General features: G+C 36.9%; 1 protein-coding gene across 1 annotated transcript in view; it reads right to left on the bottom strand.

Moving 5' to 3' along the window:
* Positions 1-488: 488 nt before the first annotated feature.
* The window catches only part of LOC130969197 (uncharacterized), a 45,451-nt gene continuing 26,465 nt past the window's right edge, over positions 489-19,474 (bottom strand). The window contains exons 31-63 of the mRNA XM_057894833.1: positions 17,722-17,830; positions 17,505-17,648; positions 16,782-17,057; positions 15,762-16,436; positions 15,401-15,607; positions 15,109-15,212; positions 14,372-14,667; positions 14,144-14,228; positions 12,687-13,382; positions 12,276-12,594; positions 11,951-12,109; positions 11,667-11,830; positions 11,340-11,520; positions 10,981-11,250; positions 10,673-10,876; positions 10,304-10,358; positions 10,028-10,158; positions 9,430-9,936; positions 8,527-9,330; positions 8,326-8,402; positions 6,870-7,323; positions 6,689-6,775; positions 6,397-6,552; positions 6,123-6,307; positions 5,095-5,619; positions 4,664-4,841; positions 4,412-4,554; positions 4,205-4,331; positions 3,031-3,252; positions 2,409-2,765; positions 1,851-2,009; positions 1,451-1,738; positions 489-1,344 (exon numbers count right to left, since the gene is read on the bottom strand). Coding sequence (XP_057750816.1) covers positions 1,201-1,344; positions 1,451-1,738; positions 1,851-2,009; positions 2,409-2,765; positions 3,031-3,252; positions 4,205-4,331; positions 4,412-4,554; positions 4,664-4,841; positions 5,095-5,619; positions 6,123-6,307; positions 6,397-6,552; positions 6,689-6,775; positions 6,870-7,323; positions 8,326-8,402; positions 8,527-9,330; positions 9,430-9,936; positions 10,028-10,158; positions 10,304-10,358; positions 10,673-10,876; positions 10,981-11,250; positions 11,340-11,520; positions 11,667-11,830; positions 11,951-12,109; positions 12,276-12,594; positions 12,687-13,382; positions 14,144-14,228; positions 14,372-14,667; positions 15,109-15,212; positions 15,401-15,607; positions 15,762-16,436; positions 16,782-17,057; positions 17,505-17,648; positions 17,722-17,830 — 8,488 coding nt within the window. The 3' untranslated portion in view covers positions 489-1,200. The remainder of the gene's footprint in view (positions 1,345-1,450; positions 1,739-1,850; positions 2,010-2,408; positions 2,766-3,030; positions 3,253-4,204; positions 4,332-4,411; positions 4,555-4,663; positions 4,842-5,094; positions 5,620-6,122; positions 6,308-6,396; positions 6,553-6,688; positions 6,776-6,869; positions 7,324-8,325; positions 8,403-8,526; positions 9,331-9,429; positions 9,937-10,027; positions 10,159-10,303; positions 10,359-10,672; positions 10,877-10,980; positions 11,251-11,339; positions 11,521-11,666; positions 11,831-11,950; positions 12,110-12,275; positions 12,595-12,686; positions 13,383-14,143; positions 14,229-14,371; positions 14,668-15,108; positions 15,213-15,400; positions 15,608-15,761; positions 16,437-16,781; positions 17,058-17,504; positions 17,649-17,721; positions 17,831-19,474) is intronic.

Genomic DNA, 19,474 nt, shown 5'->3' with positions numbered 1-19,474 from the left:
GGTACTGCCATGACGGAAGGGGACGCAGCAGCATGCCATGGCAGTCTGGCAATAGGGGACACAACGGTGTGTTGAAAAAGAAGCATCGAACACGAAGAACGCGGCGAAGTGCAGCAACGTGCCATGATGGTCTTCTTCAGCTGCTATGGCGGAAGGAGACGCAGCAACTTGTTGAAGAAGAAGAAGCAACAAACATGAAAAAGAATGTCACCGGAAACTCTCTACCATCATCAGAGCTCTCTTTCGACGAATTTTCCATATGACGTCGTCCTTTTATGATTGGGTGATTTTGTCAAATTTTAAAATCTTTCATGAATTATTTTGTCAATAACAAAAATCAAATATCATTTTGTCAACACCAAAATATTTCGTATCGATTTAGTATTTACTTCTATTTTGTAATAGAATTTAATTTTCATAGACGGTTGCTGTAGATAGATTTTATTCATAATAAAACTTTAATATCCTGAGTATGTAGAGAAGTTTCTTCTTCTCCCACCCAAAATAGTTTAGTGCATCTTTTGCTATCACAAGAGAAAACAGATAAATATCCCGCACGTAGTCAATTTGTATCATCGAACACAGTCGGACGAATTCATTTTCCAAACACACAAAGATTATCAGGATCATTGATAAACAAATTTTATTTGCCAGTAGTTTCCCCCTCGCTAATCTAATTGCAGCATGTATGATTGTATACTTGGCTATCATATTTTATTTTGGCGTAATAAGCTTTTATGTATTTGCTATGAATGATTAATTCTATGCAGCAAGAAATAATTTTGTTTCTCAATAAGCTATCAGTATCTCCTATTACTATCAGAGCTATGATTATATATATGTATATATGTACAGCGTAAACTATTTCGATCTATAATAAAATACAATAATTGCTGGACATTATGCTATGGCAGAGCAGTGAGATCCGAGGGAAAAAAGCTGCCACCTCAGATACCTCACCAGTCGGAAGAACTCATATTTCTTCAGCAAACAGGTCCTCAAGAAGCCAACTTCTGAGATGATCCACCTCTTAAGCTGAAGGGGAACTGGGCTCATATATATCTCTCTCTTGTATTGAATGAATGTAAGAATGAGGAGGACGACTGTGATATGAATAACTTCGTGAATAGAGAGAGGGTTTGGGGGATGCAGTTTGAGAGAAGGGTTTTGGATCGATTATGCTGAATGCAGAGCAAAAACTCAGGTATAGCGACGGGAACTGCTGCTTCCAAAGATTGAAGAGACGGGAGTTGATCCAGGCGTCACCTCTTTCAGTGTTAAATCAAATTTAGAGCCCTCAACATGCGGAGAATAAGGCTTTTTCGCATTCTTTGCCAGTGTTACCTGAGAATATCAGTGCAAAAAGAATCAAATCACAAAACCGAGTAATATTGTGCTGTGCCTAAACATTGGAACAATGACAAGAATCCAGAGATGAAATTCATGTTACCTTTGATGCCCCTGGACCATAAGTGTGAAATGCACGATCTATTGAAGAGTAAACTTCAAGAGCTTGATGGGATTCAGGGATGCATTTTACAATGCGAACGTTTTCTTTGGTATCTAATGTTCTAGACTTCAAATACAAAATGAGACGCGTTGGAGGGGATTTGGGGTTGTCCTTTTTTCCATGAGTAAGTTCCATCGTAGCAAGGTCGTCCCACCGTATATCCCACTGTATTGAACACGGATCCCTTGCTGGGATGAACTTCCTCTGACCGATAACATTGGATGGTTGCTGAAAATGACAATGAAATTGGTAAGAAGTAAGTGAAGGTAAGTAACATAAGTGGGAATCATTCAAGAATATGGTGGGTTTTTATTCACTCTTGTCGATCATGAATACGTACTTGCAATAGTATCAATCGTCGATGAGTGATCATGAGAATCTTCCCTTTTCGAAGCATGAAGTGATCTTCATAAGCATCAGTTAAGGCGAACTTTCCTCGAACTTTAAAAAGATCAACCTGGCTGAAAAATGAGCCTGATTCTGCCAACTGCAATATGACCTACACAATACAGCATATGGCAATTGTTCACAAACTGGGCACCCAGAGGAAGGTTAATATTGGGGGGAAGGAGGGATAAGCTTTGTTTATAAGTTAGATTTTGCTTATGGGACGGGGAAAATGAAAGCATAAGGACAAAAGTATAAAAGAAAATAAGAAAACATTTGGGACAAAATTGAAGCTTTCCTAAATGTTGGAGACAAGGCTTATGCCTTGGTAATAGGCGAGATATAAGAAGAAAAAGGAAAAATGAACTCTTACTAAATTCTCAATAACCCAATTAAACAAACCATTTGAACACGAAAAAATAAAAAAATAAAAAAACAAAACTTAGGTGTACATGAATGTAGTGAACTGATTGATTTAGTTGTGATCCTTAGCAAGTAGAACCTATCATACCTGTCCTTGAGCTTTGTACTCATCATATAGTCTAAGCAAATTATCCCCACCTATAACGCGTGGCAGTCTCCTCCGGAGAAGTTGTTCTTCAGATGTTATAGCAGATGCAATTTTCATTCTCATAGCATTGGCACCTTCTGTCGTTTTTGACAGAAGATCTAGAACTCCACTAACTGGTTGTGCTGCTGCCCCTATAATACCCTTCCCAACACCCTGAACAAAACCCTCAACGCCAGAAGATTTTGCACCTTCAAGAGGCTTTGTCAAAATACCAGTTACCCCTCTGAACAAACCTTTAGCTAATGCCCCGCCTCCCTCTCTTAAAACATCCCCAAAATCCTCCACACCTTTGCTTTCCTGCCACACATTTACATTAACCATAGGCATCAGCATCATAACAAACCAGTGCACATGCCATGACATATAGAAAAGGAATCTTATTGAAAGAAACAGAAAGAAATTTCACAAGATACGGATGATGGGGAATCCTCCTAAATATAAAAGAAGAAACAGGAAAAATATTGCAGTGAAGTAGTCAACATGTTTTCTATTGTAAAAGATTAATTTTCTAGTGAAGTTACAACCTCAGATTAAACATACAAGAATCAAGTGTAAATTGAACCTGTCTCATCCGACTTTGAATGAACTTCTTATCCATAGACAATGCAGCAACTCCTTTACTCATGTGTCCAAGTGCACTACTGGCATTGCCCAATATATCAACACCTGAGAGAAGCTGAAGTGGTTGGCCTAGAAGATCCTTCCTGATATTTGATACAGCCATACTAATCATTGAACTCTGCCTCATGCACACATTCTCATGAAACTTCTGGTTTATCTTCACCTGGTTGAGGAGTATTATTATTATTATTATTAGCGGATTATCAATATATATTAAAAATAAATAATAACTAGGGTTAAGTACGATTTTGGTTTTGAAGGTATAGGTCAAAAATTCTTTTTCGTTCCCAACCTTTTTTTGTATACAAAATGGTCCCTAAAGTTTAATTTGGATTTAAAATCGTCCTTACGGTTTAACTTGGTTTTCAATTTTTGGCGGCGGAAAAGGAGGTAGAGGTGAATCGTGGATAGCTTCTTCTTCTTCTTCCCTTTTCCCTTCGCAGGAGCAAAAACACTCTTCTTTTCTAATTTTTCTTATTTTTTTAATTTTATAACATTTTTGTTATGGGTAATTTGGTCCAAAATTTTAAGATTTCAGTAAAAAAGACAATTTTAACACTTGGTTTTAAACTTTAGGGACGATTTTGTGTACAAAAAAAAGTTGGAGACGAAAAAAATTTTCGGCATATACTTTAGGGACCAAAATCGTACTTAACCCTAATAACTAATATAGGATTGGTCAAGAAGCTAAATACATTAGGGTGCGTTTGGTTTGCGTTTTCATTTTCTGTTTTCATTTTCAGTGTTTTTCTGTTTTTTGGATTTTGTGAAGGAAAAAGTGAAAACAGGATTTTATTGTTTTTATTGTTTTCACTTTTTCCTTCCCAAAATCCGAAAAACAGAAAAACACTAGAAATGAAAACGCAAACCTATGGTTTTGGGCTTGAGTCCATTGAAAAAATATTTTATAAGGAGAGGAATAATTAAATATGAAGAGTGGGGATTTTTTCTTTTAAAAAATACATATTTGACACCAAGAAAGGAGAATCCTCATAATATATGTAATAGATAATAGATAATAAATTTTTTTGATAGAAGAGGAGTACACATTTATAACTAGGACTATTTTACACTTAAGGCTGACTAGAAACTAGAGAAAAACTATCAATGCTTACTGGCATATTTTCCATGTTACCCAATGCAGTCATCAAGGATGCCCAGAAACCAAGCACACCTCTTGGCCTTTGACTTGGTGACATAGTCATTGACACTTTGAATCGAATTTCCGAAATATTAAGGACACTGTAATTGAAGGCAATATCATATTCAATTCCCAGGAACACAACGCAAAAAATACAATTTGAAAAGAGATTCCTGCATACCCAATTTGAATGATTGGATCAACTGATGCAGCAGTAGTTTGAGAATCAGTCAGCCTACCAAGCTTCACCACTTGAATCATTTCATGTAGGCGCCAAATAATTGGTTCATGAATGTTTATTAAAAAGGCAGAGCCTTCTGGCCCCTGTTTAAAAGAAATCAGTAAAAAAAAAAAAAAATTAGAGTCTCATAATAATAAAATGGAATTCAGCATACAGTTTGCTGAATAATAATTATAACATGGCAATGCTCACATGAAGACCAATGTAAGGATATACACACAGATCCAATGATCCATCTGATTGCATTGTCACTGAAAATTTCAGGATATAATCAATTTCTGCCACAAGTCTCTGTGGTCTGAAGAGAACTGGCATTGGAGTTAATGGCAATTGGTTGTCAACTTGTAACCCACCCATTCTGAGTTTGAATCTGGAACAAGACATAAATTGTATTTACAAAAATTCAAATGACTAGATAATGGAAAACCAGTCCCAAAAAGTAATTAAAAAAAAGCCTTGTATAGTTGATTTAAATCCTGGTTAGCACGTTGTATTGGTTGACTAATAGTGGATTTAAACTATATTTTCACCAGAAAACCTGAGAAACTAAAATATTGAAGACAAATAACCAATTCCCAAAGACCAACCAAAATGTAAGAAACAACTGAAACGAAAAACTTTACCTGCTAATTCCAGATCCTAAACCAGTAGAATATGCCAGAACAAGATTCTGGACAGAAAGGTACAAAATTTCCTCAGGAGTATGATCAATAATTGATATCCCAAGCTCAGCAAGATCAAAATTGATGTGGAATTCAGAATTGGAAATAGCTGTTAGTTGTTGCTTTTGAGATTCACTCATTGCTGATAAATGCCTTTTGCCAAGAACTCCTGCAGGTTCAGTTTCGGGCATCCAATCACTTATCTTAACAACGTTGATTTTCTCTTCCTTTAAAATAGTAACACGCATGGCTTTAGTTGGTCCATCTCCTGTTTGGGTCGGCTGGTGATCAGCAACTTCATCAATATCATACTTTAGTGATTTCATTGGGTCAGTGCCATCTTCAAAGAGTTCCAATAAACGTCTCCTACCAAGATCTTCCCACAGAAATGAAGCAGCTGAATTGGGAAGCAGCAGCTGCCAAGAATCAGCTGTCCCATCAACTTGACGAAAGCGAATGGGCAAGAACATGGAGCGATTTTCAATTCTGTCAACAGTCACAAAACAAGAATGGTCAAATGTCCAACACTAGGAATGAGAAGGCTGTATTAGAAGTCCTACTTGACTTGGGATGTGGCCGTGATAGCCTTTATAATGGTAGGCTACGCTCACCCCCTTGAGCTTGTGTCTAGGATTGAGCAAGGCCACTAAATTCTAATATGCTACTGGGCAACCCAAAATTTCCAGTATCGCAGACTGCATGCTCCAAATGATCAAATATCCAGTCCTGAACGTAAAGTTTGCATATTGTACATAGCCTAGAAAAAAGATGTCTACAGCCTTTCTAAAACCTTGGGCAACCCATCCCTGATAAATTATCCTTTGTGGTTAAGTAAGGTCTACTCAATTTTAATACGTAACTAAATATGAAATTAGAGAAAGAGTCACACCCATGTGTTTATTATTTTTTCCTTTCAATGTTTAAAATTGCATAAAAATGATTATTCACAGGGAGGGAGAGAGGGAGGGAGGGAGAGGGAGAATAAAAACCTGTATGGACTTCTCAATGAATTTGCACGAAAAATAACTTCAAAGCGTGACTTCTTGGCCCCAGTTCTGACAGCTACTCTTAGTTGCATTGGATCGCCTCCAGCTTCTTTATTTAAGCTAATGCGCATTACACCTTCATAGCTAACACTAAATGGGGCACTCCATTTGTAGCCATCAACACGCAACTAAAGTAAAGGGGGATCCTACGTAAGATATAAAAACAAGCAATGCAGGTCATTCAGACTGACCAATTGAAAACAAGTTAAACACATACCTTCAAAAGTTCAACTTTGGCTGATGTTTGCCACCCAAAGGGTTTTGGGGGATCATCGGGATGAATCCATAGAGCTGACTGTGTGTCGCATTGTTGCAGGCAAACACTACACCCAACCCTGTTAATGAAGATTGTGTGTGGTTGGAAATGAACCACCTGAACATCAAATAGCGACGTAAGTTGCTTATACAAATAGTATACTGTGTGGCAGAAAACTGACCACCTAACATGCAATAGCAGCCAACAATGATAATAACAAGATAAAGTAAAGTAACAGTACAGACAATCTAACCTTTGTCCTGTCTGAAGTCATGTTCAACAATGCAGAAAGTTTGTAGTAAGATCCATCAGAATTGAAAGCCTTTACGTCAATCCTTTCCTGCAAGATTTTTAATGAAAAATTTAAACTTGAGGGGTTATTAACGCTTTGAAACAATGATGGAGCTCATGATTTTTTCATTAATTAATATCACCTTGTTTTCCAGTTCAAGCAGAGAAATCCCAGAACTGTAAATTTCAGAATGGCGGAGAGAAACAGAAAGGCCCACCCTCGGTGACAAGTATGCATCCTTTTGAGACTGAAACATTGCAGCTCCACTGTGACCAGCATAATCTTGTGGAGAAAGCATGCTAGGGAATGGACTGCTGTCTTCAATTACTTCAAGAACTTGTAGATTCCCCCTTGAATTAGAGTGCCTCCTATCCAATGAGCTTATGGGATTTTTCAAGGCAGTTCTGGCAGACTTAGCTGCTCTAGAGAGTAGGACAGAGTCTGCCTCTGTATTTTCAAGAGCTTCGACATCCACCACACGATATGCCAACAGTAAAGAAGAATCGTTGACAATCCAATAAGGAACAAAAAGTCTTAAGGTTTTTGGTGCGGTACTTGTTTCACCCATATCAAGTTCAATGCTCAAGCGCAATCTCCTGCATATATTATATCAGAGAAGACAGATGCTAAAATAAAAATGGATCCTGAATAGATTCGAGTAAACAACAATTCTGTTGAACAATGTGTAAAGTACAGCTTATAATTAGAGTTGAAATTAGCACGTGAACACACACACACACCCAATGGAACATAAAATATGAGAGCTACTTAAGTTAGCTCGGAGATCATCAAGCTCCAGAAATTAATTCCAATCCATTATAATATATAAAAAGAGCACCAAAAATAGTGTTATAGTGAATGAATGACACATAAGTTTTTAAGTTTCATATAGAATTATCATGTCATCCATTGCAACAACATAGAAAAAAGTATCTATCTTAGAACTACATTGATACTACCATAGAGAATAACATCTATATATCAATCTAGCATAATCTCATAATTTTACACATTAAATTATCTAATTCTACAAAAAATATAGTATAAAGAATGTTAATTCATATCAATGAAGCAGTGCAACCAATATAAGGGCAATAGGATTTTGATGGCTTGACTTGGTATTGTTCTAGGGATTGGCATTGTACGTTGATATAGAGTTCTGATTTTTGCATGAACCTGGCAGCAGAATGTTAATGAACGGATTGGATCTTGGAGTATGATAGAATTCACTACCATATTTAACTTGTATAAATAAGAGATGCATGAGACAAACAAGTGTGACAGAATTGCTTCTGTTCTCAGGTTACACAACAAAGTCAAGATCATACATAGTCCATTAGCAAATAAAGCATGCATAGTTTCAAGAATAGTCAATTACTACTTAGTTGTGTCCTTAGTTTCCAGTTCCATACACAAATTAAGAATAACAATTTAACAGCCACATCTCATAATAATGAAAAGGATGTTGAAAGGACAAAGGTCGATTATTTCACCTCTACCAAGAAAATTAACAAAATATAAATAAACTAATTGATTATCAGAAGGTAGTTAATATAGTGCAAGTAGAATAAGTCACGTATAAAAATCTGATTACATACCTTCTACTCTTTGGATGAACCATCCAAAAAGATGAGACATGATTGGAGAAAGAAGGATCCAGTACAAGAATAGCATCCTGAACGAAGGTATCAACAATGAAAATGAAGGTAAAACAATTATGATTGAAAAATAAAACCCTTTCAGATAACAGAATTCTTAATCATAATCTTAAGAATATGCAGAGCTAAGTTAACTATTACCTTATCCATTACCCAGCCTCCTTTCACAAACAGAGTAAGGTATAAAGGTTTCCGAATATCAGCTGAATAGATATGTACACTCTGCCGAGAAGATACGACACCTTGATGCTGCTCTACACAGTTTCCTTCCTTTGTTTTCTCAGAGATTGAAAACTCAGCAGGGCAAGGAAGCCGATTCTCCAATTTAATAGGGGAGTTGACAGATACTCTCCAATCATAAACAGGAGCGTTTAGTTCAGTATTAAGAACCGTCGCATCTATACCCACGCTAAGCCATAATTGTTTGCTTCCGCTGCTGGGATTACAGCACAAAAGTATATCCTTCTTCTCAAGCTCATTTAGATTCATTGAACAATTGGATGTCGCAGAATTACGTCTGGAACTTTGATCCACTGGTTGGTCTTTGCTATACATGTAAGTTGAACCAACAGCTACAGCACATCCCCATGAGTATGATGGCATAGAACCGTTGGAGTTTGGTTGAACTTGCAAATAGTGGTTAGAGTTCTTGGATGTACTTCTCAAAGGTAAAACAGTAGAAGCACCAGGGTGTAAGGTACTCGCACCACTTTGTATGTATTCTTTACCTTGATCCGAAAAGTTTTGTCTAGTACGAATCCAACGTCTCCGACGAACAACATCAGAAGATGATTTTGTCGAAAATGTTGAAGAAGTAGGAGGCCATTGTAAGTTTTTAAGGTCAGGCCCATATGCCCACCCCTCCTTGTCAACATACTGAAACTTATCTATGGACCAGCCTGATGTCCATTTCCACCCAGGTGGAAGTGGAGGTTCAAAGAAGTCCTGCAAAATGATAAAAATAAAAGGATTTAAGCACAATGATGGTAGAATAAGTTAATAACACTTAGCAGAAAAATCACACACACATGCACACACACAAACCTTAGATGAGTACGAGAAGTCCCTTGTGCTCCAGTGACCAGGAGCATCATGTTCTGTCAATGGCCAATTGTTACTCCAACCATATGATGGCTGATAATACTGATTTTGAAAGACCTCTTCCACTACAGTATTAGAACTGTACGCTCCAGGTGAGGGGTCAATACCATGAGATGAACGTGAGGTCAAAATATTCATTGTAACATCTGAATCATTCACAACTGTAACAAGACCCCTAAAAATGACATGTTTCTTTCCATTTTTCATGAGAACTTCCATAGCAACGTATTCATTCTCTAATGATTTTGGAACCACTGAAAGTGGAAGCAATGAGCGAATGCTCTCCCACTCACCCTCTTGGCCAAGCCCTACCCAAAAACCTATTTCCCTGTCAACATCATTCAAACTTTCCATGTCTTTTTGATGCTTAGCAATTGTGTTTCTTTCAAAATAAGAAGTTGAAACAAAGAGGAATCCCTCGTTTATTGCTTCAGCATTGCTGTGTTGGACCTGCAAAGTGAACAGGAAAGAAGCAATAAAATTATAGATAATTAACTATTGAAAAGACACCTGCATAACAATAAAGTAAATAGCAACTAACCATTTTACTAAGTGGATATGATCGAATACTCTGAACATCATAAGACTGATGAAACATTCTTGTGGAAGCAACCTTCCTTAGAATATTTGCCCCATGTCCAACAGGAAAAGACAACGCACCCACCACATCCCCTGTATGATAATGCACAAGTGCCAAAGAAAAAGGAAAATAATCAGAGTTGGAAGAAAACACACCCCACTATCGAATTAAAGACTAGCATATGCAAAATTTAACTGTTAATCAAATAAACTGAACCTGTGCACATTCAAGACATACCTTTCCCAGCTTTGGCAGCAAGATTGGTAACCTCTACTTCCAACTTAGCAGGTGCCTGTAACAAATTTATCAATGATAATAATAAGTATAATATACACAAGAAAAAAGTGAAACTGATAAAGTATAAATGTATATATTGGAGGAGTGGGGATGGAAATTTGCTATTTAAAAACCTTTAAGGACAAAAAATGGAGGCAGTTCGGTAGGCAATATAGCTAGCAATTGAATTTAAAATAATGACAATAATAATAGACACGAGTGACGCTTTAGCGAAAACAACCTTTTGACAAAGCCAATATCTTCAGAAGATAAGCACACAATAATACTTAAGTGAACAACAAGTAAAACTATACATTAATCACACAATACCTTTCGAGGAACTTCAAATATGAAAAGTTCATTCCACTTCACTGTGCCTTCATCCTGATCACTTTGTGATACTACAGGCTTCACACACTTTGTTCTTGCACTCTGGGGAAAAAGCTTTTGCTGCTCTGACGCCTGACTGTCTACAACGAGACGCAAAGCACAGAAGAAGTTATGGCTATTACCATCATCTATGAGAGATAAACCCTGCAAAAATTTGGAAGATTCGATTTCAATTTTGCAATCATGGTGGGGAGGGGAACAAGGAATGTGATTAAAATTTTGTAGAAACCATTCCAGCATATTACAACCTTGGCCTCCAGAATGTGTACAGCAACATAATAACGTGCTTCTCTAGATTCATCTGCAACATTTAATCTATTTGAAAACCTTGGAGGTGGGATCCACACAGAAGCACAATCGCCATGGTTCAGTTTGTCAACTGTATTTACATTGTGCTCAACTTTTTTAACAAAAATATCACACCCAAGATTATTTTCTACAACCACAGTCTGCAAGTCATCCTCATCTAGTGCAGAAAAAGCTGTATCCTCTCCTTTGCTTTGTTGATCACCAGCTTCCTGGATAGCCAAACAGTTAGTTAGGCTTCTAGAAAGGATAAAGTTTAAAAACTAATAAGCTAAATGAACAAAGGGATTCAGAATTTGACCATATTTAACTTTGATGCTTTCTCTTCAAGTTCCATCTGTCTTCTCCATGAAAGAATGCTCCCCACAAAGGTATCAAGACTTGCTGCACTGATATTGACATTCAAGATACTGGTAGCAGACATTCGAATTCTCTTACCAACTCCAAATTCTGATTGTACATTCGTATCATAACTTTCAAACCTAAACAAATTGAAAAGGTATCATCTACCAAAAGCATATTCTAGCCAGGAATAGGTCAAGATTAAAATTAAGAGAAGAAACTGAACTATCAGTATACGTTTGCAGTTAAGAAATTGAATAAAAAATAGCTTCTAACAATCTATTACTTGAATATTCCATCAAATGGCTCCACAAAAGGTTCCCATGCCTCTAATTTAGCATTAAAGGCTGAAGCAACAATTGAAGAAATCAGAACTGCATTCATCCCCTCCAGTCCACCATGTGTAGCAAGCTTAATATTGGTAATTGTAGTGTCAAATAGAGGCCTCATCTGAAAGGCGGTTGAAAATGAACATTCTTATTATGAGGGAAAAATGAGAAGGACTTATAATTATTAGTAAATAATTCTGAAAGAATGAAATAATATTTTTAACAGGTGTAGAAAATACACCATTCCGTATAAGCTGTCCAAAATTGTCAGAGAAAAGTATCTTAGCTTCAGCTCAGCATTTATGTTTTCTCGAGTCTTTGGTTTCACAGAATCACCAATTATGTAAGCCAAACGACTTGATGGCTTTTTAAGGTCAGAACGAGCTAGGAAAGTGCACGCCTGCAAGTATATAGGATGATAATAAGTGTTTTATTCTTTCATAGGTTTAAGAGTATAGCATTGCCAAAAGATTTTCCTAGCATATACATATTATATATATAAACTTTAGAAAGTCATTAAGTCAAAATTATCTAGAATTAAGTATTTGAAGCAAGTTAAAATTAACCTGGTTTTCTACTTTCCATATGCTCCAGCACTGAGGAGCCCTTGAACTTGAAGATCTTGAAAGGGGCACCTCATGAATGTTTGCTTGGCTGACTAGATCCATCCTTGGGCAGCAAAACAAATCTGCACTTGGTGGTTCATTTGTTCTGGAGACAACACATCCCAAAGAAACATAACCTGGTGGAGGTATAGGATACCAGAAGAAAACTTCTTCAATCCCTTTCCCTAGAATGTGGGAAACTTTGGTAAACTGAACAGGTTTTGAAGAGAGATCAGGATTGTCACTCTTGAAGACTATTCCAAGTGCAGGAGGTTCTAGGCTGAAATGCATGGTAAGAGGAAGTCATTAGGTGAAATAAAAGATAGATAATAGGAATGAACAGGAAGGACTTTAAAAATAACAAGGACTAACCCTTCAGTGATGCAATCACCCACAACAGCATAGCCATGACGTGCAATAGGTCGCCAAATAGAGACTGGATGGCGGAGGTCACCGCCTTTGTCCCACCAAATCCTTTCAAAGTTTGGTGTAGATATATATGAGTTAGCTGCTTTTGATATGGACTTGACAATATCCCAACCAGATGTGGTTACACTTTTTCTTGTATCCTCAATATCTTCGTTATCAGAATTAAAACTTGAGAAGGGGTCCATCAAAGGAGCTCGATTTGAATTCCAGAGAAGCAGATGATTTAGGTCATAGCAGCTGTCTTTTAGGGGGCAACCAGTTGAAAAATGTGCGAAAAAAGAGCCAACAGCATTATCAAGGCGCCATATACTAAATACAGATGTAAATTGTTCATTTGATGGGATATTATGCAAACAATCTGAATATTCCGCTGATGTTACAAGATCAGAACGTAAGCAGTGAACAACATGTTTTGGTGGTGGTTGGTTCCCAGTATGGGCCACACAGCCAAGAGCTACATAACCTGGAGGCGGAATGGGCATCCAAAGAGAACAATCACTGCCAGAAATAGAGTGGCCATCAGGACCATCATGCCCTAAAATTTTCAGCAATGATCCAATAAGATAGAAGTCGACTGGCTTCCTTACACGGCCATATGTGTTACTTACTGCCATTACAGCTTGTGAAGGAGGAATCGGCCTGACATGACATCAAGAAATATATTAACGTTGCTAGGAATTTAAAATATACCAGAAGAAGAAAACATAAAGACAATCTTCATTACTAAAAAAAGTTATCTCATCAAAATTAACTGTGACAAATGGAACAAAAATATTCTTCATGGATTTAGCTATCTTGTGCCCTAAGGGTACATTGTAATAGTATAATAATAGAAACATTTGAAGTTTTTGATATACTCAATACATTAGAAACAAAAAAAGGTTATCTTTTTAATAACTTTTAGGAAAACAATTCCTTTTATAGTGCTCTTAAACCATTCTTTATTTATTCTATTCTAAAATTGATTTCAATAATAAACATTAGACTTGTTATGAGCTAATTATTGTAAAATGCTGAAATTCAGAACCCCACTCTTCTGCTCTCACTACTCTTTCCTGCAATTAAGGTTGCAAGTTTCTTCTGAACACCAGATGACTTATAAATACTCAGTATCTTGGGATGCTACAACTGAAAGAGTTGCGAAGTGATGAAAAGGTCATAGGTGCAGGGAGTCTCTCTGCTATGTGACCTTTTCTTGTTTACTTAGTGTATAAAGGAAGAATTGGGCAACAGGGGAAATAAGAACATAAGTTATCATCTTAAATGATATCTCATAGCAATCTTTTCTTTCAAGAACTTCATCAATGACTAATTGGGTGCTGCTGAACATTGTTTGGGCAAGATCAAGAATATTAACGTGGAAGACAAGGTAGATCTGGGAACAAGTAAATAGAATATACCTTGATGTCACACAATCTCCTAATACAACATAGTTTGAAGGTGCTCTAGCCCTCCAAAAGGTAATATTTTTGTTGGGCCCAGTCTCTGCAGAGTGAAGAATACCAATTAGTCCATTGTCTCTAAGATATAGAGTACACTATATAACATTAAAGTACATAACTAAGATTAGAGAAGGATTCGTACGAGAAAGAATGTGATCAAAGTATTTTGTTCAATTAGGAAAATACCTTTTTCAGACACCCAAATTCGGTCATAGTTGGAACATTGAACAAGGGGAGTTGCATTTCCAAAACTTAATGCAGCAGATGCCTGACTTTGCAGATTGAGTATAAGAGTAGCAGCACTGAGTGAAAGATGAACACAAATGTCCGTTGACAGCAGAGAAATATTTGTTTTATCCTTCACAGAAGTGTATCCCCCAGATATGTCAACTGGATCTAGAATGACAAGTCCAGAGCCAGCCTCAAGAGTAAAATCCTTCACCAGGGTCCTAATCCAAGAGTCTTTTCCCTTAGAGGCATACCTATTCCAAATGGACAGAATGGCACAAGCCATATGCTTGTTGGTGAAAATCTTTTCAATTTTTCCAGAAACCAAAAAATAGAAGGTACAACCACCCCCCCCCCCCCCAACACACACACAAAAAAATAAGGGGGGAAATTGAATCAGTTAGAAAATTGGGAGATATTACAATTTGAAAAATAGAATGTACTCTAATGATGGCTTCAAAAGAAAAAAAATGGGATATTACAATTTGAAAATTCTTGGTAAAAGCAGTTCAGATTGGGGAACAATTAAATAAAAAAGCTCTGAATGTCAAAAGAGTAGCTATTGGTTTAATTGTTCCCAAATGGAGAATTCTTTCTTTTTTTATTGATAAAATAAGAATTCGATTAGGATGAGAAATCTAAATCATATCATTCCCCCAAAATAAAACTAAAGGCTGTCCACCAAGATATCTCACATGAAGCTCATGTCCAACTTTGCACGGATAAGCTTTTCGCCATAAGATGAATCATCCAGAAATGACTTAGTACCATCATAGAAGGTCAACTCCGAAGAAACAACCTAACACCAAAAATACAGCATCAAGAGGGCAACCAAACAACAGGAAGCAGTAGCATTTTATTTTATTTTATTACATTTTTGTTGGAGAGGGGAGTGGGGGTGATTAAAGCAAGAAAATTTTCAAGGTCTTTTTTTCTTTAATCGTTTCAACTAATGCACACTATCCATACAATTTGTGTGAATATTACCTGAGTTTCAAAGGTAAAACTTCGAGTCATTTCTAATTCACTTTGACTATCTGTATAAGTGCTCGACATTTGATTCATGTTGTCAAGGCTTTTCTCATCACCGGATGACAAAATGTCTGGAGCCACAATGTCAACGCCATCATCAATAGAGACTGAATAGCTGCTGTCATTACTCAGGTAGGTATACTTCCTTAGAAGAGAACCATTCTATAAAGAAACAACAAAGGTATAAGAATCCCATAAGGAACCAACTGGGGTAAAATATCATAAGTACTAATTATATTGTGGAAGTTTTGGGTTCGGAAAAAAGCTTTGAGAATGATATTCGAGTGCTTTCAAATATAAACAGAAAGCATATTACCTCAATTTTCACATTAACGAATCGTAACTTCTTGCCATGCCCGATGACTATAATTGGCCTAAACCTTACGGTGCGGGCTTCCTTTGTGTCTGTTTCAACAGATAAACAAATAACCTTTCCACAACCATCGTATATATATTCATCAACACCTACATGATCGACTACTAACTGTTTAGAGGGAGAGAGGTACACCACATCTTCTTTCTGCTTGTAAATTGATTCCATCAGTACAATGCTGTTGTTTCTGCTGATAGGATCATTTTTTGGATCCATTGTTTCCTCTCTTCCGGTTAGTGCACCAAGAGCAGGAACAAAAAACTCGGCCACTGCAAGAAGAAAATCTGGCACAACAAGGACCCGGGGCTGCTGCACACGAATCACAAACGATTGGGATGATGTCCGCCATCTGCAATCCATCAGAAACATTGTTGAAATTGGCATATCAACATCAACTCCAGCATCATTTATTGTCCTTCGAAAGCTGCCCGTGTTTAATGCAAAGGGAACTTTTCCGGTAACTGATTGTTTGGAAGCATCAGTAGATGATCCAAGCATTAAACGCATTTCAGGTTTTGTATCAGGGCGGACATCTAGTATGGAGAATTTTGGAATTGTCACAAAGAGGTCTGTTTCTGACAAAGAAGTCATGCGATAGTTAACCCAAAGACCTTCAATCTGCAAAAAATATGCAATAAATATATAAGAACAAAAGGAACATCTAATTCAGACATACCAAGCTGATATATATATATATACACACACACACACGCACATCAGAAATGCCATACAAAAGGATTAATTGTAGTATAAAATGAAGGAACGTGAGAAAACTAAATAGTAAAGCACACTCAGACCGATATCAAAGAAAAGTATTTGATGAAATCTGACAATGGATACATTATGATTCGGATAGGTCCAGTGTTAAAATGCAGTCTTCTGTGGACTAGACATGTTTGGCATAAGACTATTGCCAAATACTAAAACAAAAATAAATTCAGGTGTGTAATAATCAATACTCACAGCAACATGAGCCAAAGGTGATTCCCCACCAGTGCCATTACAGAGCTCCAGTAAGGCATGGTTCACCACAACCGCCATAATTGTAACGGTTTGTGACAACAGTTGTTGACTATTCATATTAACCTTATCCACCAGAAGCTTAATGGTATCCTTTGAATCAGAACTTCCACCACGAAAGCTTGCAGGAAGCCGCGGTGGTTCTCTTAAATTCCAGCAAGTGCAATCCAAAATCACCTTATATTCTTTATCAGACATTATAACATGCAATGAATCAACCTGCATAAGAGGTAATAAAAACAAATGAAAATTTGGTTACAATGTCAGATTAGAATTTCAGCATGTTTTATTGGCACTCTCTGCTTATCAACTTTTTTTTTATTGGGAGTTTCATTGTCTTCCACATAGCAACATCAAACAAGTATAATATAATTCTTAATTACTATGGAATGAAATAGATAAATTTCCCACTGGCCATTTAACCAACTCTTAAGCTCCAAAATACGTTTTTTAACTTGCTTTTCTTATGACCAGCAATTTGACACAGAAGTGATCCAATAAAACCAAAGCAGACAAAGTTTATTACACAAGGTGATATTAAACATTAGGGCTTCTTTCCATTTAGAGGTAATGTGAGCCAGAAATTGATAATTCATCATGATTGCTGGTTCATTTAGACACATTGAAGAAAGCTTAACTGAAAGAAAACATTAATCACTAGCATACCTTCACTTCAAGTGAAAAATTTGGGACTTTCCTGAACACATCCCTCAAGCTTCGACGGACAAATATATCAAATCCCTGACCTTCCCGTATCATTGGTTTTCCAAGGCAACCATCAATTCCAACAGACATGTTAATTCCTAGAATCTGCAGTTAACTTGGAGTCAGAAAGATATAAATAAATATAATAGCAATAGCACAGATGGCAACAGATGCATACCTGGGCATGAAGTATATCAATATGCACAGCTGAAGGATCTTCTTCTCGAGATCCATGCCATCTGAATTCATTTTTAATCTGTAGCATACCCAGATCAAGTTGTATAAAGCTGCAAGTCAAGAAGAAATGAGATTACAATTCTCAAATTGTCGGATATAAAAACCAACCAAGCTCTATATTCTATAGCATAATTAGCTTAAGGTTTATTCCTTGTTTGGATGTGGGGGAAACACAAGGGAAAAAAAAGGGAAAGTTAAATGATGAGAAAAAAGATATTTCTCACCAAATGATTGGTTGAGAAGGATATTGAGTAGAAAACATAACAGGACTTGTTAGGGATATTAGCCAAGTTAAAAAAGTTCATGTGCGACACATTCCTTCACTTGATCAAATGGCAGATACCTTGACTAAACCTCTCTCAGCCAATGCCTTTCTAAAATTCAGAACTAAACTATTTTCAAGGAATTGAAACAGAAAAACAGCTGAATGGAACAATCCAGCTCTCACAAAAAAAGTACATAGCAGACTTCCTAGCAAAAGCCAAAATGAGTGAAGCCAAACCCATGCCAACACCAAGGACCTCAGGATTAAAGCGCTCTGCATATGGGGATATAGAATTTCAGGATGCCTCTTTGTATAGGTCAGTGGTAGGAGGCCTGAAGTACACTACAATCACTAGACCTGACATCACATTTGCAGTGAATAAAGTATCACAATTTATGCATAAGCTACTTGAGAGTCACTGGAAGGCAGTAAAGAGGATATTGAGGTACTCGGCAGGAAGTATACACTACAGGTTGCAATTTCAGAAAGCAAAGGAAAGTGAGAACAGAATCTATGGCTTAACAGGCTCAGATTGGGGCAATGACATTGATGATTGAAATTCCACAAGTGGATTCTGCATCTTCATTGGTCCTAATCTCCTATCCTGGTCAAGTAGAAAACAAGCCATGGTACATTTGATCGAGATTATATATCATAGAAGGAAGTTCATCAGCAGCACATTCCTTCACTTGATCAAATGGCAGATACCATGACTAAACCTCTCTTGGCCAGTGCCTTTCTAAAATTCAGAACCAAACGGAGGACAGAAGCTACACCCCTCAGTTTGAGGGGGCATGCTGGGATATTAGCCAAGTTAGAGAAAGTTAGTTAGAGATTATGACAGTTGTCACTCTACTGTTAAGAGTGGTTAGGCTATAATGGAAGATATCATGAAGTATTTCTCCTAAAAAGCTTCCATATTCCAAAACTTTAATCTTCCTTTAAGGCTCGTTTGCTTTCACGTTAACCTAGACCCGTTGCAGGCTCACAACATTGAATACAAACATTATCCCAAAAGATATGCAGATATCAAAACCATGCATGACCTTTATATTTCAACTTTCTCCTAAAAAGCTTCCAGATTCCAAAACTTTAATCTTCCTTTAAGGCTCTTTTGATTTCAAGTTAACCTACACCCATCACAAGTTCACAACATTGAATATCAACATGATCCCAAAAGATATGCAGATATCGAAATCATGCATGGCCTTTATCATTCAACTAGCAGAATCTTTACATTACTTAACCGTATATGGTTTAGGGGAAAGAAATAGATATTGAGGGTATTTTGGAGGAAAATTATTGTAAATAACTCTTATCAATTTGGCAGAGTAGTCAAGTGGGGCCATTTTATGAGAGGAGAGAGAAAAATGAGCGACTATAAGAGGGAAGAGACTTGGCGTGAATTTGGTTGGAGATTAGGCTGGAA

Source organism: Arachis stenosperma, chromosome 1 (assembly GCF_014773155.1).
Source record: "Arachis stenosperma cultivar V10309 chromosome 1, arast.V10309.gnm1.PFL2, whole genome shotgun sequence".
NCBI lineage: Eukaryota > Viridiplantae > Streptophyta > Magnoliopsida > Fabales > Fabaceae > Arachis > Arachis stenosperma.
This window is presented reverse-complemented; position numbering and strand designations above follow the sequence as displayed.